Genomic DNA, 25953 nt, shown 5'->3' with positions numbered 1-25953 from the left:
CCCCCACCCACAACCACCACGGGCTGACGTGCACCCCCCCCACCCACAACCACCACGGGCTGACGTGCACAACCCCCCCCCACAACCACCACGGGCTGACGTGCAGACCCCCCCCCCACCCACAACCACCATGGTCTGACGTGCACACCCCCCCCACAACCACCACGGGCTGACGTGCACACCCCCCCACCCACAACCACCATGGGCTGACGTGCACACCCCCCCACCCACAACCACCACGGGCTGACGTGCACACAACCCCCCCCCACCCACAACCACCATGGGCTGACGTGCACACCCCCCCCCACCCACAACCACCACGGGCTGACGTGCAGACCCCTCCACCCACAACCACCATGGGCTGACGTGCACACCCCCCCCACCCACAACCACCATGGGCTGACGTGCAGACCCCCCCCACCCACAACCACCACGGGCTGACGTGCAGACCCCCCCCACCCACAACCACCACGGGCTGACGTGCAGACCCCCCCCCACCCACAACCACCACGGTCTGACGTGCACCCCCCCCCCCCCCACAACCACCACGGGCTGACGTGCACCCCCCCCCCCCCCCCCCCACCCACAACCACCACGGGCTGACGTACAGACCCTCAACTGTTGTTCTCTCCCGTTAACAGGACCACAACAACACCACCATGCCAGAGTACAAACTGGTCTACTTCAACACCGCGGGCCGCGCCGAGCTGGTCAGGTGGAACTTCGCCTATGGCGGCATCCCCTTCACTGACGAGCGCATCGAGAAGGAGGACTGGCCGGAGAGGAAGAAAAGTAAGTTTTAATTTAGTATTTGTCATTAGTTTAGCAGCATTTAACTGAACTATGACAAACAAAATATATCCAACAAAAAGTTGAATTAAATATCTGAAAAGTTAGATGTTCCAGTACTATAAGACTCATGTTGAGTTCATTATGTTCATTTCAACCCTGTATCACAACCCTTTTATTTACCTTAAAATGATATTGACACTTTCTATATCCTGTGATCTATAACTCTGGATAATGAGCATGATCTAGAGAATTGTCAAACGTTATATCGAGAGCTGAACATGCATTTCCCAATCCTAGAATATCCATGAATTAAGTATACAGTTTAAATTTTTCCCTGTGGGGCGAATTTATTGGGCAGAGGCACTCATCCTGTGAGTGGACATTCAGTCATAGCAGCATGTTCAATACCCCCCAACTGCAAGAAAACTTGTTGGGTTGTCCATCCTGTCACTTGAACCAAGACTGGCACGAGCTTAAATATCTCAAGTGAACAGCTTCTCAAACAAGAAGATTGACATTGTCAACCTTTAAAAATCTTTCGTTATTGTGCTGGTACAAAAGGGGGGGAATCTCTTAGAACAGTTGCTATATTTGACAAATAGTGTTTTTCTAACTCAAACAATGTGGGGTTTATTATTATACCCATATTTCTGGGGTTTATTATTCTACCCATATTTCAAATGACTCTTAGATGTTCACATTCTCTCAGGTAGTGGTCAATGCGGTGTCCATCACTCTCGCTACAGATTCTGCAACTGCTCTGCTCAACTGTTGTTTCTATTCTGAATCTCCACGGATATTTGTATCCAAGACGAGTTCTTAATATTACTGATTCTCTCCCGTGGCCACCTCCTCTTCGTCCAAATAGATTGGAATTGCCAGCAGCAACCATATTGTTCCAGCGTACAGATTCACTGACTTGTTCTTCTATACTCCTTTCCTCAGTTACCTTGTCACGATGATATTGCCTGATAATACCTCTAATTAGTAGAAGAGTCTTGAATATGTAGTATTCCATATGGTCTCCTTTAGCGCCTACAGCAGCCAGCACATCTGCTCGTTCATTTCCACAGATTCCAACATGGGAGGGAATCCACAGAAATTCTACGCCTTTTCCCTGATTGGTTAGTACTCTCACAACTCTCTTGATTTCAGCGACTATCGCAAAATTTTGTGCCCGTTTTTACTAAGGCTCTGTAGCGCTGCTTGTGTATCAGTGTAGATCACTGCATCATTAGTTCTTCGTTCAAGAAATACGAACGCCATAACAATGGCAGTTAGCTTCGCTTGCATTGAAGAGGCATAGTTCTCAATGCGAGCTTTTTCTTCGTTTTTGCGTTGGAAGACATTATTCCTATTTACATTGTATGCGGCACCAGCCATTCCATTTACAGGATTAGATGACCCATCAGTGTATATTAGATCTAATTCATTTCCGGCTTAATAAATTCTTTATAAATTCCCTTAAGATACCTGTGCCACATTTCCTTTGGTATCATGTTAGACTTTTTCGTTATCATTTAATTGATGATAATCCTACATGGGTCATTCTCCCAGGGAGGTAATCTCTCTCAAGCATAAGCTCACGGGCTTGCTCAAACAGGTAAAGTTCTTCGAGGCAGCAGACTGATCTGTGATGCCAGTTTTTTTATTTTCCTGTTTCCTTCTAAATAGCAAAGAACTCAGTTTTTTCTTGGCAATATCTTTGTAAGGGGGATCTCTGGCTATCTTAATGGCAAGCTCCGCATTCATTTCCTTAATTGTGCTTTTTAACAGTCGAGAGAGAGAGAACTCCTCCCGTAGATTAGATGTTTTGGCAGTTCTTGGGACTTCAAGAATGAGTGTCATGGCTTCCTTTTGGTTGCTTTCAAATTTGTTCATCACACTTTGGGAACGAGTCCACAAAACTGGTGTGCCATAGTTTACGAAGGAGCACACATTTCGTACATCATTTAAAAAACGGCAATAGATGCTCCATGGCCATTCCAGGTCACAGCTTTCAGTGCCCTAAGTCGAATTTTACATGTTACTATAAATTGGTTGAGGTGCTCTTTCTTCCCCTTGTTAGAGCCGACAGTGACACTAAGGCACCGATAATAGTCAACCCACTCAAGTTTTACATCATTAACTTGTAGTTCTTCATTATCTCCGCGCTTGTGATGAGACTATGCTTTTGTCTTGTTTATGAAGAGAGAGTGAAACCAAGTTCAACACATTTCCTTACAAGGAGATCAATGGACTGTTTAATTTTTCCCAAGGTTTGGCCTGTATTAGGACATCATCTGCATACCCCACTTGTTGTGTTCCTTCCGGAATTTCAATATTTGCAATGGAGTTCATAAGTATGTCAAATAGTGTGGAGCTTAAGACTCCTTCTTGAGGGGGTCCAGAGTGCCACACTCTCTGTGGCTCATTTGGGTACTCAGCTTCATCCTGTGTCCCCTTGTGCGTGTGCCACCCGTGTTAAATAATCCATCCTTGTCCACCCTGTCAATTCCCCTGAGAATTTTGTATGTGGTGATCATGTCTCCCCTAGCTCTTCTGTCTTCTAGCGACGTGAGGTGCAGTTTACGTAGTCTGTTCTCATATCTCATGCCTCTTAGTTCTGGGACTAGCCTAGTGGCATACCTCTGAACTTTTTCCAGCTTCGTCTTGTGCTTGACTAGATACGGGCTCCATGCTGGGGGACACATACTCCAGGATTGGCCTTACATATGTGGTATACAAGGTTCTGAAGGATTCCTTACTCAGGTTTCTGAAAGCAGTTCTGATGTTAGCCAGCCTCGCATAGGCCACTGATGTTATTCTTTTGATGTGGGCTTCGGGAGACAGGTTTGGTGTGATATCAACTCCCAGATCTTTCTCTCTGTCCGTTTCGTGAAGGACTTCATCTCCCATTCGGTATCCAGTGACTGGCCTCTTAGTTCCTCCTCCTAGTTTCATTACCTTACATTTACTTGGGTTGAACTTTAGTAGCCATTTGTCGGACCATTCCTTCAGTTCGTCTAGGTCATCTTGTAACCTAATACTATCCTCCTCTGTCCTGATCCTCCTCATAATTTTTGCATCATCAGCAAACATCGAGAGGAAGGAGTCAATTCCTTCTGGGAGATCATTTACATATATCAGAAACAGTATTGGTCCAAGGACTGATCCCTGTGGGACTCCACTGGTGACTCCCCGCCACTCCGAGACCTCACCCCTCACGGTGACTCGCTGTGTCCTGTTGCTTAGGTACTCTCTTACCCAGTGGAATACCTTCCCTTTCACTCCTGCCTGCATCTCTAGTTTGTGCACTAGTCTCTTATGTGGTACTGTGTCAAAAGCTTTCTGGCAGTCCAGAAATATGCAGTCTGCCCAGCCCTCTCTCTCTTGCCTGATCTTTGTTGCCTGGTCATAAAACTCAATTATTCCTGTTAGGCATGATTTGCCATCTCTGAACCCATGCTCATGTTGTGTTACAAAGTTCCTTTGCTCCAGATGTTCCACTAGCTTTTTTCGCACAATCTTTTCCATCATCTTGCATGGAATGCAAGTTAGGGACACTGGCCTGTAGCTCAGTGCCTCCTGCCTATCACCTTTCTTGTATATTGGGACCACATTGGCCGTCTTCCAAATTTTTGGCAGTTCACCTGTTACCAGTGACTTCTTGTACACTATGGAGAGTGGTAGGCACAGAGCTTCTGCTCCTTCCTTTAGAATCCATTGTGAGATTCCATCCGGGCCTATAGCCTTTGTCACGTCCAAATCTAGCAGGTGCTTCCTCACCTCCTCACTGGTAATCACAAACTCCTCTAGTGGTGTCTGGGTTGATGTTCCCTTCCTTATCTCTGAGACTTCTCCTTGCTCAGGTGTGAAGACTTCCTGGAATTTCTTATTGAGTTCCTCACACACTTCCTTGTCATTTGCAGTGAATCTTTCTGCCCCTATCCTCAGTTTCATTACCTGTTCCTTCACTGTTGTTTTCCTCCTGATGTGGCTATGCAGCAGTTTGGGTTGATTCTTTGCCCTGCTTGCTAAGTCATTTTCATATTGCCTCTCTACCTCTCTTCTCACCCTGATGTATTCATTCCTGGCGCTCTGGTATCTTTCTCTGCTCTCTAGTGTTCTGTTGTTTCTATAGTTTCTCCATGCCCTTTTACTCAGCTGCTTTGCTAGCTTGCAACTCTGATTAAACCATGGGCTTCTCATCTCCATTTCGTGTTTTTCCTTTTGGACTGGGACGAACTTGTCTGCTGCCTCCATACACTTCTGTGTGATGTAGTCCATCATGTCTTGAACCGTTTTTCCTCTGAGCTCTGTTTCCCAAGCTATTTCAGTTAGGAATTTTCTCATCTCTTCATAGTTTCCCTTCCGGAATGCCGGCCTCTTGCTTTCTGATCCCTTCCTTGAGTATATTAACCCTTCTTCGACCTGATACTCAGAAAACAGTACACTGTGATCACTCATACCCACGGGGGCTTCAAGATCAATTTTCCTTATGTTTGAATCGTTCAGAGTGAATACTAAGTCGAGTCTTGCTGGTTCATCATTGCCTCTCATTCTCGTGAGACCCTTGACATGCTGACTTAAAAAGTTTCTAGTCGTCACCTCCAGCAGTTTCGCTCTCCATGTTTCCTCACCTCCATGTGGTTCTTTGTTTTTCCCAGTCTATCCTTCCATGATTAAAGTCCCCCATGATGAGCAGATGGGATCGATTTCTACAGGCAGCAGCGGCTACTCTCTCAATGATAATGTTAACTGCTATGTTGTTTCTGTCATACTCTTGCCTGGGTCTTCTTTCATTTGGTGGTGGGTTATATATCACTGCTACTACTACTCTTGGTCCTCCCATCGTCATGGTGCCTGTGATGAAGTCTCTGAACCCTTCGCAGCCTGGAATAATCATCTCCTCGAAACTCCATTCCTTTCTCATCAGTAGAGCCACTCCGCCTCCTCCCCTTCATTCCCTCTCTTTTCTTATTACAGTGTAGTCCTGGTGAAACCCCCCCCCCCCTTCGTTATGATTTCTGAGAGTTTTGTTTCTGTGAGTCTAATTACATCTGGGTTTACATCTTGTGTTCTTTCCCTAAGTTCACTGGCCTTGTTTGTAATCCCATCTATGTTCGAGTACATGACCTTCAAGCTGACTTTCTTCTGTCCATACTCAGTTTCTGTTGATTCCACTGGAGTTGGGGGGCAAGGGATGTCTGGGATGGGTGAACCTAGGAAGGAGAACCTGGGGGGTCTGGGGTGTGAGGGGGGCTGGGAGGATCTGGAACAGGGGGGAATAGGGGGGTCTGACGTGATGTGGCTAAGGGGATCCAGGGTTGGGGGTTAGTTGGGGCATGGGATGGGGGACCTGGAGGGGCATGTGGTGGGTTGTCACGGGTTGGGGTATGCAGAGTAGACTGGGGTGGGTTGACAGGGAGGTTAGGGGTTGGGGAGGGGAGGGAGGGGGTGGGGTAGGGAGGAGAGCTTGTGGTGGGGAAACTGGGAAGGGCACAGGTTGGAGAAACAGGGAAGGGCATGAGGTGTAGGAACAGCGAGGGTCTGCGGTAGGGGTTGGAGAAGAAAAGGGGTATGGGGGGGGGGAACATGGGGGGTCTGCTGTCAGGGAACTTGGGGGCATGGTCTGAAGGGGGACTTTACTGTCTGCGGAGGTGCAGGTGGTTGGTGGGGGATGGCTGAGGGGTTTGTTGGTGGGAGGCTTCTGTTACAATCTTCCCTGGGGGTGCTGGCCTGCTGGTGGGGGGATTCCCACTCCCTTCTGAGGTTCCTTGAGACACTGAGCTGAGTCCTGTGGCTCCCATATCCCCACCCCTTTCTCTGCATCTCCTTCTTGCTTCTGCAGCTTTCCTTCTCTCCTCCCTTGTCATGTCCATTTGCAGAAAGACGTCCTCGTATCCCCCCCTAGCCTCACAAGTCTGCTCTTCCTGGATAGGATTTTCTCCTTTGTTGCCTCGTTCGTGAGCACTACCTTTATCAATCGTTTCCTTTCCTTCTTGTTGATGCCCAGCCTGAAAACCTTCTCTATGTTGCCATTTGGATCTTCCATATCCAGTCCCTCCAAGATCTCTGTCATAGTTGTTCGGTCCCTCCTTCTCCACTCCTCCCGCTTGGATCCCTCTGGTTCCTGTACTCCTACAACTATAATTGCTCGTTTCCTTTCCAGCATTTGTTCAGTGCATTTTGCAGCTTCCTGTGAGGTAGCTGCTATCATAGCTGCTGCATCTAAAGCGGCCTTGGCACTTGGGCTGTTCTACAGTATTCTGCAAAAGAGAGTCCCCCCTGGAAGGAGCCTTCCATCAGCTTCGTTCCCTGTTTCCAGGAGGTTGCATACCCTATACTGGTTTGAATTCTGATTTTCCCTGAGTCCCTTTATCTTCTCTCTGGCTTCCTCTAACTCACTCCTTTGGATCTGTATTAATAATTGCATTTATGCAGGTCTCTGCCGAATCCCCCTAATGTCTGGTTGAGCCATTTAAAGGTAGTATCCACCATTCTCCCCTGTCCATGTGTGTAGTGATGTCCCTCCATCATTTTCCCTGGCTGAGGAAAAAAAACGTCCTGATTTTTCTTGTGCGTTTGTTTGTTTATATGTAAGTGTGTTTGCTGTATGTGTACTCACCTGTTTGTGCTTGCGGGGGTTGAGCTTTGGCTCTTTGGTCCTGCCCCTCAACAGTCAATCAATTGGTGTACAGATTCCTGAGCCTACTGGGCTCTATCATATCTACATTTGAAACTGTGTATAGAGTCAGCCTCCACCACATCACTGACTAATGCATTCCATGCGTTAACAACTCTGACACTGAAAAAGTTCCTTCTAACGTCCCTGTGGCTCGTGTGGGTACTCAGTTTCCACCTGTGTCCCCTTATTCGCGTACCACGAGTGTTGAATAGTGTATCCTTGTTTACCCGGTCGATTCCCCTGAGGATTTTGTAGGTTGTGATCATGTCTCCCCTTACTCTTCTGTCTTCCAGTGTCGTAAAGTGCATTTCCCGCAGCCTTTCCTCGTAACCCATGCCTTTTAGTTCTGGGACTAGTCTAGTAGCATACCTCTGAACTTTTTCCAGCTTTGTCGTGTGCTTGACAAGGTACGGGCTCCATGCTGGGGCCGCATGCTCTAGGATTCGTCTTACATATGTGGTGTACAAGATTCTGAATAATTCCTTACACAGGTTCCTGAACGCTGTTCTGATGTTAGCCAGCCCCGCATATGCCGCAGACGTTATTCTTTTTATGTGGGCTTCAGGAGACAGGTTTGGTGTGATATCAACTCCTAGATCTTTCTCTCTGTCCGTTTCATTAAGTACTTCATCTCCTATTCTGTATCCTGTGTCTGGCCTCCTGTTTCCACTGCCTAGTTTCATTACTTTGCATTTACTCGGGTTGAACTTCAACAGCCATTTGTTGGACCATTCACTCAGTCTATCTAGGTCATCTTGTAGCCTCCTACTATCATTCTTTGTTTCAATCCTCCTCATAATTTTTGTATCATCAGCAAACATTGAGAGAAACGAGTCTATACCCTCTGGGAGATCATTTACATATATCAGAAACAGTATAGGTCCAAGGACTGACCCCTGCGGGACTCCACTTGTAACGTCTCGCTAATCTGAGACCTCACCCCTCACACTGACTCGTTGTCTCCTGTTGCTTAGGTAGTCCATTATCAAATGGAGTACCTTCCCTTTCACTCCAGCCTGCATCTCCAACTTTTTTACTAGCCTCTTGTGTGGCACTGTATCAAAGGCTTTCTGACAATCCAAAAATATGCAATCTGCCCACCCTTCTATTTCTTGCCTGGTCGTAGAATTCAAGTAACCCTGTGAGGCAGGACCTGCCATTCTTGAACCCATGTTGATGCTGTGTTACAAAGTTCTTTCGCTCCAGATGTTCCACTAGCTTCCTTCGCACAAACTTCTCCATCAGCTTGCATGGTATGCAGGTTAGGAACACTGGCCTGTAGTTCAGTGCCTCCTGTCTATCCCCTTTCTTGTCTATCGGGACTACGTTAGCTGCTTTAAAAATTTCTGCCAGTTCCCCTGTTGCTAGTGATTTGTTATACACTATGGAGAGTGGCAGGCACAGTTCTTCTGCTCCTTCCTTTAGTATCCAAGGAGAGATTCCATCTGGACTTATATCCTTTGTCACATCCAACTCTAGTAAACACTTCCGTACTTCCCCGCTGGTAATCTCAAACTCATACAGTGGTTCCTGGTTAACTATTCCCTCTCTTATCTCTGGAATTTCTCCTTGCTCTAAGGTGAAGACCTGGAAATTCTTATTCAGTTCCTCACACACTTCCTTGTCGTTTGTAGTGAATCCTTCTGCCCCTATCCTTAATTTCATAACCTGTTCCTTTACTGTTGTTTTTCTCCTGATGTGGCTATGCAGCAATTTAGGCTGAGTCTTTGCCTTGCTTGCGATGTCATTTTCGTATTGTCTTTCTGCCTCTCTTCTCATCCTGACATATTCATTCCTTGCACTCTGGTATCTTTCTCTGCTCTCCAGTGTCCTGTTATTCCTATAGTTTCTCCATGCACTTTTACTTTGCTGCTTAGCTAGCCTACATCTCTGATTAAACCATGGGTTTCTCATCTTCATCTCACTGTTTTCCTTTTGGACTGGGACAAACTTGTTTGCTGCTTCCTTGCATTTCTGCGTGATGTAGTCCATCATGCCTTGGGCCATCTTTCCCCTGAGCTCTGTTTCCCATGCTATATCTGTTAGGAATTTTCTTATCCCGTCATAGTTTCCCTTTCGGTATGGCAACCTTTTGTTTTCGGTATCCCTCCTCGAGTTCAATAATCCTTCTTCAATCAGGTACTCAAACACCAGGACACTGTGGTCGCTCATTCCTACTGGGTCCTCAAAACCGATTTCTCTTATAATGGAGTCGTTCAGAGTGAAGACTAGGTCGAGTCTCGCTGGTTCGTCATTTCCTCTCATCCTTGTGGGTTCTCTGATATGCTGGGTTAAAAAGTTTCTAGTCACCACCTCCAATAGTTTGGCTCTCCATGTATCCTTGCCTCCATGCGGTTCCTTGTTCTCCCAGTCAATCATTCCGTGATTTAAGTCGCCCATGATGAGCAGGTGGGATCAATTTCTACATGCAGCAGAGGCTGCCTTCTCAATTATAGTGTTAACTGCCATGTTGTTGTTTTCATACTCTTGACTGGGTCTTCTGTCATTTGGTGGAGGGTTGTATATTACTGCTACTACTATTCTTGGTCCTCCCATTGTTATGGTGCCTGCTATGTAGTCTCTGAAATCCTCACAGCCAAGGATAGCTATCTTCTTAAAACTGCATTCCTGTCTCATGAGTAGGGCCACTCTGCCTCCTCCCCTACCTTCCCTCTCCTTATTACTGTGTACTCCTGGGGAAACACGGCATTCGTTATGATTCCTGCGAGTTTGGTTTCAGCGAGTCCGATTACATCTGGGTTCACTTCCTGTGCTCTTTCTCTTAGTTCACTTGCCTAGCTTGTGATCCCATCTATGTTCGAGTACATTACCTTGAAACTGACTCTCTTCTGTATCTCCTCAGGGGTGGGGGGATATCTGTGGGATCTAGGGTGATCGGGAGCTGGGAGGATGTGGTGCAGGGAGACTGGTGGAGGAGGAAGGGCTTGGGGGGTGGGTAAAAGGGGGAGGGTAGGGGGGTGAGAGGGGGAAAGTAGGGGGGGTGAGAGGGGGAGAGTAAGAGGGGGAGAGTTGGGGGGAGAGTGAGAAGGGGAGGGTTTGGGGGGGGGGTGAGAGGGGGAGGGTTGGGGGAGCATGGGGGAAGGAGAGGCTTGGGGGGATCGGGGAGAAAGGGGGGCTTGGGGAGGCAGAAAAAGGGGAAAGGCTTGGGGGGCGTTGGGGGGGGGGAAGGGAAGGCTGAGGTGGGTGAGCAAGAGGGGAGGGTTTAGGGGAGTGGTGGAGAGGGGAAGGCTTAGGTGGGGTAGGGGAAAGTGGGGGGCTTAGGGGGGTGGGGGAGAACGGAGAGCTTGGAGGTGGGAGAGACGGGAGGGCATGTGGAAGAAGGGAGGGCTTGGGTGATGGGGGAGAATTGAGGTCCTGGGGAGAGGGGTGAGTTGGAGGAGGGGGTGATTGGGAGTAGGGGGTTGGGTGGGGGGGAGGGTGCCCTATGAGGGCACTTAGTGGGGGGGCTGACAGGGGATGGGGCAGGTTGGGTGTCTGTTGGGTAGAATGTGGGGGTGGTGCTCCGGCTGTTGCACTGTTTGAGGAGGGTTCCCCACTCTCCTCTGGGATTGTAGGGTTTGGGGTTGTGGTTCTCTGATCCCTTTCTCTCTCCCTGCGCTCTTTCCTTGTATCTGCTGCCTGCCTTCTCTCTTCCTTTGTCATATCCCTCTGCAGGAATACTTTTTTGAACTTCTGTACATTTACTAGACTGCTCTTCCTTGCTAACAGTTCCTCTTTTGTGATCTCGTTCATGAATACCACCTTTATCATTCGGTCTCTGTCCTTGTTGTACTTTCCAAACCTGGAAACCTTTTCAACATTTTGGTCAGTTCCCTCCATCCTTACCTCTTTAAGGATCTCGGTAACTATGTTTTTGTCCTAGTCTCTCCACTCCTTTGGGCTGGTCACTGTTTGCTCTTTAATGCCTGCTACTACTACTGCTCTTTTTCTCTCTATCAGCCGACTAGTACATCTTGCTGCTTCCTGAGAGGAAGCCACTTCCATGGCAACTTCCCTAACTGCGGACCTAGCTTCAGGGATCTTTTTAAGAGCCCTGAAGCATTTCAGCAAATGAGAGCTGTGTTGTGGAGGTCCCTTCCACAGTAGCATTCCCATCTCCCTGAGATACGGTTTGTGCCTGGTATTGCGGAGGAGTCTCCTTCAGGCATCTTATCTCCTCCTTTGCTGCCCTTAGATCATCTTGCAGGTTGGCTACTGTCTCCCTCATGTGACGGAGTTCCCCCCCTTGTAATTCTCCCACGCCTGCAGTAAGAGTCATGTCTACTTTTCCCAAACGTTCTCTACGTTGCAGGCTACAATTTGATATATGGGAGAGAGTGAAGTGTTCTCGAAGAGCCGAGAAATTTGTGAAATAGTGATATTTTGGCCTGTGGTTTAGGCCCTTTAGGGAGCCAAAATGGCGCTGGCTTCCCTGATCTCCCGCCAAAACCGTGTGACGTCAGTGGCACCGGATTGGTCACCGACAGCAATGTGGCACCGGGAGCCAATGAAAACTTCCCGTAGCGAAAGTGACGTCACGAAGGAAGGGGGTCCGGCCAGCGCGCCGGGCTGGCGCGAGAGTCAGACACGACACGTCATAGAGGTCGGACGTGCGACGAGTGGTCCTGTCTGTCGGACAGCTGTTTCCCACTACCGTGGATTTACGCGTCACCTGAAGTCCGCCAGTACTCTGAGAAGTCTTCCCTAGTTCATGTGTTGAACCAGAAGAGGGAATTGACGGTTATTTGAGCAACAAGTGCTCCAGTCAGGTACTGTGCCAGTAGCAGTGAAGCCGTGCAGTGACGTATGTTGACGCCTGTGGCAATTCACCAGTTCGTGACAGCGTAGTGGCTGACAGAGCCACTGGGTAGCTGAGGAAGAGAGGACTATTTGGGGAAACCGAACGACTGTAGCTGAGACGTAGGCGACAGCCGTTGCTGGGAGAAGACGACGGCCAGGAGACCGACTCCAACCTTCAAGAAGTCAAGGAGGAGGACGGACCTGCAGTGAGGAGGCACGGAGACGACGCGCTAAACGGTGGGACGACGAGAGGCTCTGGTAGGACACGACGACGCGTAGTGTGGGGGCGTTCCCGACACGAGGACCAGGAGCTACATCTCGACTCTCATCGGAGGATAGGGTGAAGTAGGTGGTTCTAGTTCCCTCCCCATTCCCCTTTAGTTAGCTGTGTTATTTGGCTATATTATCTAGCCTGAAGATTTTATATGTCGTGAGCAAGTCTCACCTATGTCACGGTAAAGCACCAGGGTGCTAGACAGTACTATCAAGAGTACTTGTATTATTTATGTTGATTATTGGTGTGTACAGGCACCAGGAACCAGTGATAAATTTACTGTGTTGTGTATATCTTTCTATAGATTTTGATATGAACATATAGTGGTAAAATATATATAAGATTATGCCAGTATGTGGAGGTTAGGCTATGTGCCCAGAAACTATTTATTTTCCATGTATTGATGATTGATTTATATACCATATATATGTCTATGTCCATTCAGTGAATAATCATTTGTGAGTACAGTGAATCATTGCGTTATCGCCCACGAGAGAAAGTACTGAAAACTCCCGTGTTAATATTTCATTATATATTGTTGGATAAATAACAGTGTAAGACCATTACAGTGAATCATTGTAGAATTGATTGTAGAAAAGACGGTTTGAGCCTGAGTACAGTGTAACTAAGTAATTCGGTTTATTTGTGCCAATATAGAGTGTGCGAGTTTCTAGTAATATTGGAGAATTTAAAGAAACCGCGCGCGTGAATCTAGCAAACAAGCAAATTTCGCGCGGAGTGACCATTGCGATCAGCTGTTCTTGACACTTGATGAGGAGGGGGAGATTGTTGCCCTCTAGTGATCGCATAATATCCGTGGGAATTACCGGCCGAGTCAGGATCAGTTGATTTATCGATTATTGTGTGGCCTTGTGACATCTTTCATACATTTTAAGTAAAATACAAAACTATCTTAGTGTTTTTATCATCCCCTCCATTGATCTTGTGGCTATATGATACTGGTAAACATAGAGTGATAACAATAAGTACCTGCCTGATTCCTGATCTTTGAGTATGACCTTGCCAAGGCTACCACTGAATACACCAGTCCACTGATGGTGTTACTGGCCACCTTAAACACCAGTTGGCGATCTTGTGAATAACCGTAGAGCCCTATTGTTGGGGAGGGCACACGACAGTCGATGTGATCGAGTCGTGTTCTCACTCTTTCTTAATAAGAGGCCGTTAAGATTGACTGGGAGACTCTCCTGGCGTGCAGTGGCGCCGTGAGGATCGAGGGAAGACCCGCAGGGCTACGGTGAGTTACCTTGAGCATAACTATTGCTCACCCCAGACTAGAGAGAAGAGAGGTGAAACCCTCCAACATTGGCGACCTTGCCAGGATTTCGATCGGAGTAAAGGTTGCAGTGGTACTTGGCAGTGGTGTTAGAGATCAGGTGCAGGTTAACACTCGTAGCACAAGATGGAGGATGATAAAGTAGCGAGGTTTATTGACTCTAGAGACGAACAGGTGCTGGAAGAGTGCACCAAGGCACAGTTACAGGCTATAGCGGATCATTTTGGAATAAAGCTGAAATCTGCCCGAGTTGGTGAAAGAAGACTAGAGATAATGGCTCAGCTAAAGGCTCGAGACGAAGCTTTGGGGGAGGAACGGCCCCAAACACCTGCCAGTGAGGGTGAGCACCTGAGTATTGGTGGAAGCAGCAGGGGATCCAGCGGCAGCAGGCACAGCATTAAGCTGGAAATAATGAAGCTGCAGCTAGAGGCACAGCAGCGTAAAGAAGAGCGAGAGGCACAGCAGTGTAAAGAAGAGCGAGAAGCACAGCAGCGTAAAGAAGAGCGAGAAGCACAGCAGCGCAAAGAAGAGCGAGAAGCAGAAGCACAGCAGCGCAAAGAAGAGCGAGAAGCAGAAGCGCAGCTGAGGAGAGAAGAGGCACAACAGCGCAAAGAAGAGCAAGAGCGAGAAGCACAGCTGCGCCGGGAGGAACAGGAGCGAGAAGCACAGACGAAGCGTGAGGAACGAGAAGCACAGCTGCGCCGGGAAGAGCAAGAACGAGAAGCACAGCTGCGCAGGGAAGAACGAGAGCAAGAAGTTAGGCTGAGACAAATGGAAATAGAAGCCAACCAGGAGGTGGAGCTGAAGCGAGCTGAACTGGGACTAGGTGCCCCTGCCCCGCCACAGGAAGACCGACGAGTGAGGGAACGAGACCTGCCGGTCTTTGTGCCTAGTGAAGCCGAAAGTTTCTTCGATCACTTTGAGAGAGTTGCTGCTATGAAGAGGTGGCCGAGGGCGGAGTGGGCGGAGTTGGTCCAAGGAAGGCTCACAGGGGAAGCTCGCCAAGCCTTCACTATGCTCGACTTCCAAGAATGCACTAACTACGATGCGGTAAAACGAGCTGTGCTCCGTTCCTTTAAACTCACGCCGGAGTGTTACAGAAAGAGGTTTAGAGAATGTACCCGGTTGCCAGGAAAATCGTATGCGGAGACGGCGAGGGACATTGAAAGAAAGCTCCTTAAGTGGCTGGACTCTGAAGAAGCAAGGTCGGTCGAAGAGGTCAAGGAACTAATGGCCATGGAAAAGTTTATGTCCGTGCTCTCTCCTGAGATCAGGATGAGGATAAAGGAGGCGAACATAAAGGACCTGAGGGCCGCAGCCGACCGGGCCGACATGTTAGAAGAAGCCCTACGCCCACGCCGAGAGGGACAGAACCGACCACCCGCATACGTCGGAAACGATCGGAGTTATAGAAGGACGGATGGATGGAGGGCAGGAACGAGTTCTCCCAAGTCCCATTTCTCAAGTTGGAACACCCGAGGAACAAAAGGTGCTGTAGACCCGATAGAGGAGAACCAAGCTGAGAGCTCGGGAACTGTTACTGCAGGGAAAGAAACGACAAGTGAGGCGGGAAAGACACAGGGTGTGACGGTCTCTGGAGGCAGTGCTAAGACGAGCGGTGGTGGATGGTCTCCGCCGAAGGGCCGCTGCTACAACTGCGGAATACCCGGACACGTCGCGCGGGAATGCAGACGCCCTAAGCAGCGGGGACACGTCGCTTTAGCGATGTTCGAGGACCAGAGGGCCGAGGGAGTGCGGGATGAACCCGTGCTGAATGGGGAGAAGAAAGTTCACCCATTCATGTGTCAAGGAACCGTAAGGATGGGGGTCGCAGACCCCATCCCCGTGAAGATGCTAAGAGACACCGGGGCTGACTTTACCCTGGTAAGTGAAACCCTGTTCCCCGAGGGTTACGAAAGTACCAGTGTGGGGGTGGCACGGGTGGCCACTGTGGGAGGCCCAGTGAGGATGCCCCTACACCAGGTAACTTTAAATTCCGAATATGGCTGCCAGACCCTAGTGGTGGGAGTCTGTACATCAATGCCCAAGATGGAGGCACAGGTCATTTTGGGGAATGACGCATGTGGAGGATACGTCCTCCCGCATCTCGTGAAAGGCGAAGAGTGCCCAGAACAACACGAGGAGACAGGCGAAGATTTGAACGTCTGTGGGGACGAGAAGGGAATCGCACCGGTGGCGATCCCAGTTTGTACTGAGACACCGAGACAACGCGAAGAACCAGGAGGTTGTGGATCTGATGGGGCTGAGGAGTCGATTGACAGCCTGGGAACAGATCACCTCTGCGTAGGACCCGGAGGACGAGCGGAGGGCGAAAGTAGCCCGAATGGTGAGTTGCAGGTGACACTCACCAGTTCTCCAGGGGTAAACCGCACTCGTCTCGGAGAGTTACAGCAAGAGGAGTTCCCCGAATTGGTTAGTAAGGCCGAAGGAGGCCGTGTGGGTCCTGAGAAGGCTTACTTTCCGTTTATCTATATTATATGTGCCATGCTATTCATGATGAAGGAACGATGGACGCCAGGAGCGACCGTGAGAACGGTGAATAAATATGTCCAAAAGTTCAAAGAACGTCTCACTAGAGCGAAGGGACTGGCTAGGAAACTCCTGAAGAAGGCGCAACGTAAGATGTCGGAGTGGTGCGACAGGAGAGCTGCGCAGAGGGATTTTCAGGCCGGATCACAAGTAATGGTTGTGCTGCCAGGTAAAGGTAGAGTGACCAAGTCGCGGTTCAAGAGACCATATCGAGTGCTGCGACGGTTGGGTCCAGTGTCGTACGAGATTGGGAAGCCGGATGGACCCCGAAAGAAACAGGTGTGTCACGCAGGCCGCCTGAGACCTTTCTTCACTGTGGAAGGTAGAGCCGCCAAGCAGGACGGAACGATGTCCCGAGAAACCCAGCGGAAGACGGGTCTGAGTGTACCGAGGGACCGAGAACTCCCGGAGGAGGAAAGTAAGTGGTCCAGGGCAGACGGCACCAGTCTCACCCGCACTGAGAGTCTGACAAGGATCAAGGTCAAGCACATCAAGGGGAAGGACGGCGTAGTGGCGGACGCCCTATCCCGCATACACTAACGAGACATGACTCTTATTTTAAGGGGAGGGGTATGTGACGGAGTTCCCCCCCTTGTAATTCTCCCACGCCTGCAGTAAGAGTCATGTCTACTTTTCCCAAACGTTCTCTACGTTGCAGGCTACAATTTGATATATGGGAGAGAGTGAAGTGTTCTCGAAGAGCCGAGAAATTTGTGAAATAGTGATATTTTGGCCTGTGGTTTAGGCCCTTTAGGGAGCCAAAATGGCGCTGGCTTCCCTGATCTCCCGCCAAAACCGTGTGACGTCAGTGGCACCGGATTGGTCACCGACAGCAATGTGGCACCGGGAGCCAATGAAAACTTCCCGTAGCGAAAGTGACGTCACGAAGGAAGGGGGTCCGGCCAGCGCGCCGGGCTGGCGCGAGAGTCAGACACGACACGTCATAGAGGTCGGACGTGCGACGAGTGGTCCTGTCTGTCGGACAGCTGTTTCCCACTACCGTGGATTTACGCGTCACCTGAAGTCCGCCAGTACTCTGAGAAGTCTTCCCTAGTTCATGTGTTGAACCAGAAGAGGGAATTGACGGTTATTTGAGCAACAAGTGCTCCAGTCAGGTACTGTGCCAGTAGCAGTGAAGCCGTGCAGTGACGTATGTTGACGCCTGTGGCAATTCACCAGTTCGTGACAGCGTAGTGGCTGACAGAGCCACTGGGTAGCTGAGGAAGAGAGGACTATTTGGGGAAACCGAACGACTGTAGCTGAGACGTAGGCGACAGCCGTTGCTGGGAGAAGACGACGGCCAGGAGACCGACTCCAACCTTCAAGAAGTCAAGGAGGAGGACGGACCTGCAGTGAGGAGGCACGGAGACGACGCGCTAAACGGTGGGACGACGAGAGGCTCTGGTAGGACACGACGACGCGTAGTGTGGGGGCGTTCCCGACACGAGGACCAGGAGCTACATCTCGACTCTCATCGGAGGATAGGGTGAAGTAGGTGGTTCTAGTTCCCTCCCCATTCCCCTTTAGTTAGCTGTGTTATTTGGCTATATTATCTAGCCTGAAGATTTTATATGTCGTGAGCAAGTCTCACCTATGTCACGGTAAAGCACCAGGGTGCTAGACAGTACTATCAAGAGTACTTGTATTATTTATGTTGATTATTGGTGTGTACAGGCACCAGGAACCAGTGATAAATTTACTGTGTTGTGTATATCTTTCTATAGATTTTGATATGAACATATAGTGGTAAAATATATATAAGATTATGCCAGTATGTGGAGGTTAGGCTATGTGCCCAGAAACTATTTATTTTCCATGTATTGATGATTGATTTATATACCATATATATGTCTATGTCCATTCAGTGAATAATCATTTGTGAGTACAGTGAATCATTGCGTTATCGCCCACGAGAGAAAGTACTGAAAACTCCCGTGTTAATATTTCATTATATATTGTTGGATAAATAACAGTGTAAGACCATTACAGTGAATCATTGTAGAATTGATTGTAGAAAAGACGGTTTGAGCCTGAGTACAGTGTAACTAAGTAATTCGGTTTATTTGTGCCAATATAGAGTGTGCGAGTTTCTAGTAATATTGGAGAATTTAAAGAAACCGCGCGCGTGAATCTAGCAAACAAGCAAATTTCGCGCGGAGTGACCATTGCGATCAGCTGTTCTTGACACTTGATGAGGAGGGGGAGAGTGTTGCCCTCTAGTGATCGCATAATATCCGTGGGAATTACCGGCCGAGTCAGGATCAGTTGATTTATCGATTATTGTGTGGCCTTGTGACATCTTTCATACATTTTAAGTAAAATACAAAACTATCTTAGTGTTTTTATCATCCCCTCCATTGATCTTGTGGCTATATGATACTGGTAAACATAGAGTGATAACAATAAGTACCTGCCTGATTCCTGATCTTTGAGTATGACCTTGCCAAGGCTACCACTGAATACACCAGTCCACTGATGGTGTTACTGGCCACCTTAAACACCAGTTGGCGATCTTGTGAATAACCGTAGAGCCCTATTGTTGGGGAGGGCACACGACAGTCGATGTGATCGAGTCGTGTTCTCACTCTTTCTTAATAAGAGGCCGTTAAGATTGACTGGGAGACTCTCCTGGCGTGCAGTGGCGCCGTGAGGATCGAGGGAAGACCCGCAGGGCTACGGTGAGTTACCTTGAGCATAACTATTGCTCACCCCAGACTTGAGAGAAGAGAGGTGAAACCCCCCAACACTCATTACCCTCAGTCCTTCACTTAATTCATTCCACATGTGCTGGAATACTCCCTTCATCCAGGCTTCCTGTTCCACTCCATCCTCTGAGTTTGTTCCAGCCGTGATAGTCCTCCTGCGTTTGTCACCCCGAGTTTGTGTCCCTGCCATGTTTTCCCTATGAGAGAGAGAGAGAGAGAGAGAGAGAGAGAGAGAGAAAGAGAGAGAGAGAGAGAGAAAGAGAGAGAGAGATAGAGAGAGAAGGAGGAAAGAGAGAAGGAGGAAAGAGAGAGAGAGAGAGAGAGAGAGAGAGAGAGAGAGAGAGAGAGAGAGAGAGAGAGAGAGAGAGAGAGAGAGAGAGAGAGAGAGAGAGAGAGAGAGAGAGAGAGAGAGAGGCTGTGTGTGTACTGTTGGTGCTATGGTGGGGGGTGGTGGGGGGGCGAGAGAAGGGGGGTAGTTCTCAGGTGTAGGGCGTAGTGTTTTTTTTCACACTTGGGTGCCAGAAACTAGTTCCCACATGAGCCAAATATTTCCCTTGAGGTTCGTTTCCATTTGTTAACTTATATCCAGAAGTGTGTGGATATATATGTGGTTGTGTGTGTGTGTGTGTGTGTGTGTGTGTGTGTGTGTGTGTGTGTGTGTGTGTGTGTGTGTGTGTGTGTGTGTGTGTGTGTGTGTGTGTGTGTGTGTGTGTGTGTGTGTACTCACCTAGTTGTGTTTGGAGGGGTTGAGCTCTGGCTCTTTGGTCCCGCCTCTCAACCGTCAATCAACAGGTGTACAGATTCCTGAGCCTATTGGGCTCTATCATATCTACACTTGAAACTGTGTATGGAGTCAGCCTCCACCACATCACTTTCTAATGCATTCCATTTGTCAACCACTCTGACACTAAAAATGTTCTTTCTAATATCTCTGAGGCTCATTTGGGCACTCAGTTTCCACCTGTGTCCCCTTGTGTTAAATAGCCTGTCTTTATCTACCCTATCAATTCCCTTCAGAATCTTGAATGTGGTGATCATGTTCCCCCTAACTCTTCTGTCTTCCAGCGAAGTGAGGTTTAATTTCGCTTGATATGAGCTTCAGGGGACAGGTCTGGCGAGATATCAACCCCCAGGTCTTTCTCTCTCTCTGACTCCTGAAATATTTCATCTCCCAAATGATAACTTGTATCTGGTCTCCTGCTTCCTACCCCTATCTTCATTACATTACATTTGCTTGGATTAAACTCTAACAGCCATTTGTTCGACCATTCCTGCAGCTTGTCCAGGTCTTCTTGAAGCCTCAAGCTGTCCTCTTCTGTCTTAATCCTTCTCATAATTTTGGTGTCGTCAGCAAACATTGAGAGGAATGAGTCTATACCCTCTGGGAGATCATTTACGTATATCAGAAACAGGATAGGTCCAAGTACAGAGCCCTGTGGGACTCCACTGGTGACTTCACGCCAGTCTGAGGTCTCTCCCTTCACTGTAACTCTCTGCTTCCTATTGTTCAGGTACTCCCTTATCCACTGGAGCGCCCTACCAGTTACTCCTGCCTGTTTCTCCAGCTTATGCATCAACCTTTTATGGGGTACTGTGTCAAAGGCTTCCCAAAAGTCCAAAAAAATGCAGTCCACCCACCCTTCTCTTTCTTGTTTAATCTTTGTCACCTGATCGTAGAATTCTATCAAGCCTGTAAGGCAAGATTTACCCTCCCTGAACCCATGTTGATGGGTTGTCACGAAGTCTCTTCTCTCCAGATGTGTTACTAGGTTTTTTCTCACAATCTTCTCCATCACCTTGCATGGTATACAAGTTAGGGACACTGGCCTGTAGTTCAGTGCCTCTTGTCTGTCACCCTTTTTGTATATTGGTACTACATTAGCAGTCTTCCATATTTCTGGTAGGTCCCCCGTTTCCAGTGACCTACTATACACTATGGAGAGTGGTAGGCAAAGTGCTCCTGCACACTCTTTCAATACCCATGGCGAGATTCCATCTGGCCCAACAGCGTTTCTCACATCCAGCTCCAATAGGTGCTTCTTGACCTCATCTCTTGTAATTTCGAACCTATCCAAGGTCACCTGGTTTGCTGCCACCTTTTCTAGCGCCGCGACATCTCCCTGTTCTATTGTAAAGACCTCCTGGAACCTTTTGTTGAGTTCTTCACACACCTCTTTGTCATTCTCTGTGTACCTGTCCTCGCCCACCCTAAGTTTCATCACCTGTTCCTTCACTGTTGTCTTCCTCCTGATGTGACTGTGTAGTAACTTTGGTTCGGTCTTGGCTTTATTAGCTATATCATTTTCATACCTTTTCTCAGCTGCTCTTCTCACACTGACATACTCGTTCCTGGTTCTCTGGTATCTCTCTCTACTTTCTGGTGTTCTGTTATTACGGAAGTTCCTCCATGCCCTTTTGTTCAGCTCCTTTGCTTTCATACATTCCCCATTAAACCACGGATTTTTCCTTTGCTTCTCTGTGTTTTCCTGTTGGGCTGGGACAAACCTGCTTACAGCCTCCTGACATTTTTGGGTGACATAGTCCATCATTTCTTGTACGGACTTGGTTCCGAGTTCTGTGTCCCAGTGTATATCCCATAGGAATTTATTAATTTCCTCATAGTTTCCCTTTCGGTACGCCAGCCCTTTGGTTCCCAGTTCTTTTTTGGGGGGTGATAATTCCCAGCTCAACCAGGTACTCAAAGCTCAATACACTATGATCACTCATTCCCAAGGGGGCTTCCAACTTAACTTCCCTTATATCCGACTCATTTAGGGTAAATATCAGATCAAGCAAGGCTGGTTCATCCCCTCCTCTCATTCTTGTCGGTCCCTTGACGTGTTGACTTAGAAAGTTTCTTGTTGCCACATCCAGCAGCTTAGCTCTCCTGTGTCTGGGCCTCCATGTGGATCTCTGTTCCCCTAATCTATCTTCCCATGGTTGAAGTCTCCCATGATTAGAAGTCTGGATCCGTTCCTGCTAGCCACAGAAGCTGCTCTCTCTATTATATTGATGGTGGTCAAGTTGTTTCTATCATATTCCTGTCTGGGTCTTCTGACATTCGTTGGGGGGTTATATATCACTACTACTTTAATTTTCTGTCCTCCAGTTTCTATGGTGCCTGATATGTAGTCACTGAAACCTTCACAGTTCTGAATTACCATCTCTTCGAAACTCCAACCTTCCCTTAGTAGCAAAGCTACACCACCTCCTCCTCTCCCTTCTCTCTCTTTCCTCACTACATAGTAGCCCTGTGGAAACACTGCGTTTGTTATGATTTTCGTTAACTTAGTTTCTGTGAGTGCTATTATATCTGGGTTTTCTTCTAGTGCCCATTCTCCAAGTTCACTTGTTTTATTTGAAATCCCATCTATGTTAGTGTACATCGCCTTGAAGCTCACTTTCTTCTGTTCATTTTCATGTCCCTTTCTTGGCGAGCATTCTGCTAATGTGGGAAGCTGTTCCGTGGGTGAGAGGATCTGTGAGGTGGTTTGCAGGGTCTCAGAGGATTTTGGGATGGGGGTGGGGGTTTAAGGGAAGGGGGGACAGGTAGGGTGGGGGTTAAGGAGATACGGGGGGCATGGAGGATACGGGGTGAGGGGGGAGGAGGGATAGGGAGGGTATGGGATGAAGGGGGAGGGGGGATAGGGGGGAAAGGTGGGAGGGGGGACATGATGGGAATGGGGAAGGAGTGTCAGGGTCAGAATGGGGTGGGGGGGAGGGAGGGTTGGGTGGGGGCAGGTGTGTGTGTGTGTGTGTGTGTGTGTGTGTGTGTGTGTGTGTGTTTTGCATGTGCATGCGTGTGTGCATGCATACGTACGTGCGTTTGCGTGCATGTGTCACGAGGGTCCTGTAAGTGTCAACTTCTACCCGGAATGAGCCACTTTGAATTTTTAACTATATATGATATACTGAACAAGAATTTGATAATATTTTACCTCACTCTGTACACCAGAATAATTGACCAGAGAGGGTACCTACCAGTCAGCCTCCCGCTCACACAACCAGGTGAATAAGGACAATGTATGGATGACGGGGTGCCGTCGTCGCCTCCCACGTGGTGATTCACTAAGTTCCAGTAGATTGATGATGGCGGTTCTTCTCTGTCTAACACAAAGCTCTGGAGTCAGGAGATGTGTTGCATCATCTTGCACCAGACTCTGGCTTGCTGGACCTCCACTTGATGAACTCTGCTGTTGCAGGATTTTTAGGATTTGGTCCTGAGTCGTCTTAATCTGGCAGAGGGCTTTCTCAAGTTCCGTTTGTTTTTTGCAATATTTGGTGGACGACTGAGTGAGCTTGTATCATATGGTCTAATATTGCGTTGACACAAGCCAGAGTGACGGTCTCCTGGGGGTCAGGATGGTGGCCGGCTCTTTGGGAAGTGGTGTTGGCTGGAGTGCTTGGAAGGGAAGGGGAGGTAGATGGGAGACGGTGGAGAGGTCTTGTTCATTGGTACGGGGGAGGGGGGAGGGTGGCACCATGGGTAGGGTTTGAAGTGTGGGTGGGTGGGTTCCTGGCAAGGGAAAGAGGTGGGGTAGACCTCAGGGATAGGGAAGTGGTGGTGGTGATCTACACTGCTCATGCCAATGCCCCAGGCCTGATTGCCCTCCTAACCCTGGGTTCCTCTATTTACTGATTCACCTGGAACCTGAATCGGTTAATGTGTTGGGCAATGCCAAATAGGTCTCATTCTGCAATATCGATTCCAGGCATAGTGGGATTGCTTGAAGTTGACACATTTGGGTGTTTCAGGGACACCATCATTAGTCTTTTCCAGACATAGTTTAGTGTCGTGAAAGCTGTGCAACACCCTCACCTAATTTGGCCATCACATTGTAAGGTTCTGTGGATCTTCCGTTGGCATTTGCTGCATAAGAACGAGCTGCCAGATATATAGTTCCACTCTGCATGGCCCTATGCCCGGTACTGTAATCACGGAGCAATTGCTTGATTTTTTTGGCACTCTCCCAGGTCCCATGTTGCTCTTGGCCCAGATGGTCAGGGGAAGCTCTTGAATATACCTAACATCAGCATGAATACTGTAGTTCTTAATAATTTTGGTCCGTCTAATCTATTGACTTGCTTTCAACAGCTTTAAACTCTTACCTTCATACGCCTGCTCATTCTCTGTGATGAACTTCATGGCTCTGTCTCCACCCACCCGTACAATGACGCTGCTACCTGCAAATTTGCTCTTAATGCGGTGTTCTTTGTGGGTGCGGGCAGCCTAGATGATCCATTTAAACTTATCTGCTGATCTTATGTTTGTTTCAGAGAAGATTATGGTGTGTCATTCACTACCATCGGCTTGTTGTAGCTGTCATCGTTGTTGTTGTTGAATATTTGAATAAAATATCTCCAAAGTTAGATGATCCAGTACTGTAATCCTCATGCTGAGTTCATTACGTTCAATTCAACACTGAATCACAACTCTTCTATTTACCTTAATATGTTATTGACACTTTCATTATCCTGTGATCTAAGACTCTGAACAATGAACATGATCTTGAAATGTGTCAAACATTTTTTTTTTTTTTTTGCAGGGATATTCCTGCGCTTGCCCTAAGCCTCTGGCTGGCCCACTAAGTGTTGCTTGTTTCTGTTTTACTTGGGCGGAGTATGAGTATTTAAGACTCGTATGGTCGCTTCAGAAAGATTTTGCCATATGTGTTTAACAACTTCTTCTGATCTGTGGAATCTAAGTTGAAATCTTAATGGGTTTGTAACTGTGCACTGTGTTAAATAATGTTCCAGTGGTCTGTCAGGCATTTCTCCACAGTGTTGACATTTCCACTCATCTTCCGGAGCCTGTAAGCCTATTTCCCATACACATGGGTATCCAAGCCTGATGCGATGTAAGTGTACTTCTGTTGCTCTACTGCTCCCTTTCATCAAACTAAGGGGTTCGTAGTTGGTTGAATTTTTGTACCAACCCGCAGATCCTGATGTTACAACTGCTGTGTTGTGGTCACTGTACATCTTTTGCTTTGCTTTGTTTCTAATTACTTTCTTAATCTGTGATAGACTCTGTGGTATATAAATGTCTACATTTCTTCTCTTAGTTGCAAGTTTTGCAGCTTCGTCTGCAATGTCATTTCCTATTATTCCCACATGACTTGGCACCCAGTTGATAAGTACCCTTCGGCCTTGTCGTTTGAGTGTTTGCATTAATGATATGACATTTGTGATCAGATGTATGTTATCACATATGTGTTCTTGTTGCAAGGTTTCAATGGCGGTTCTCGAATCTGTATGTATGATAACATGTTGTCGGTGATGTGTCAAACGTTCTCTCAAGGGCTGAACATCTGCACTCCCCAAACATAAATACCCACGAAGTTATTTGTACTTTTATCTTAACTTAAGCTATTTATTTTAACGTTATACATTATATTTTACTGTTCACAATGATCTCCATAATGACCTTATCTTGCGTGTGTTTGTCCAGCTACGGAAGGAGGCAAATTGCCGGTACTGATTGTTGACGGTAAGACGCTGCCCCAGTCACTGGCCATCGCTCGCTTCGCTGCCAAGAAAGCCGGACTCGTGCCGGAAGATGACCTGGAAGCTGCTTTTTGTGACGCTCTTGCCGACACTGCCTTCGAACTGTTAATGGAGGCACACAGCATTTGGCACGGAGGGTATATTGCCTTTTATTGACTTTAAAAATGTCAAGAGTTGTGAAGTTAGGCTGGCTGAGGTTCACAAACTGTTGAGCCGAACTGTGCAGAGCTGGTAGTTGTACTCAATGTTTGTGGTGGGGTAGGTAGCAGCAGAGAGTGGGTGGGAGTAGGGAATAAGAGGAAGTGGGTGGGGTAGAGAGAGTGGGTTGCGGTAGGGAGTGAGCGGGAGTGGGTAGAGA

General features: G+C 48.0%; 1 protein-coding gene across 1 annotated transcript in view; it reads left to right on the top strand.

The window, feature by feature from the left end:
• The first annotated feature begins 642 nt into the window (after positions 1-642).
• LOC138365739 (hematopoietic prostaglandin D synthase-like) overlaps positions 643-25953 on the top strand; it is a 28217-nt gene continuing 2906 nt past the window's right edge. The window contains exons 1-2 of the mRNA XM_069326218.1: positions 643-792; positions 25540-25732. Of these exons, the coding sequence (XP_069182319.1) occupies positions 660-792; positions 25540-25732 (326 nt within the window). The 5' untranslated portion in view covers positions 643-659. The remainder of the gene's footprint in view (positions 793-25539; positions 25733-25953) is intronic.

This window comes from Procambarus clarkii, chromosome 17 (genome assembly GCF_040958095.1).
Source record: "Procambarus clarkii isolate CNS0578487 chromosome 17, FALCON_Pclarkii_2.0, whole genome shotgun sequence".
Classification (NCBI taxonomy): Eukaryota; Metazoa; Arthropoda; class Malacostraca; order Decapoda; family Cambaridae; genus Procambarus; species Procambarus clarkii.
The sequence above is the reverse complement of the archived record's forward strand: the minus strand, read 5'-3'. Positions and strand labels throughout refer to the sequence as shown.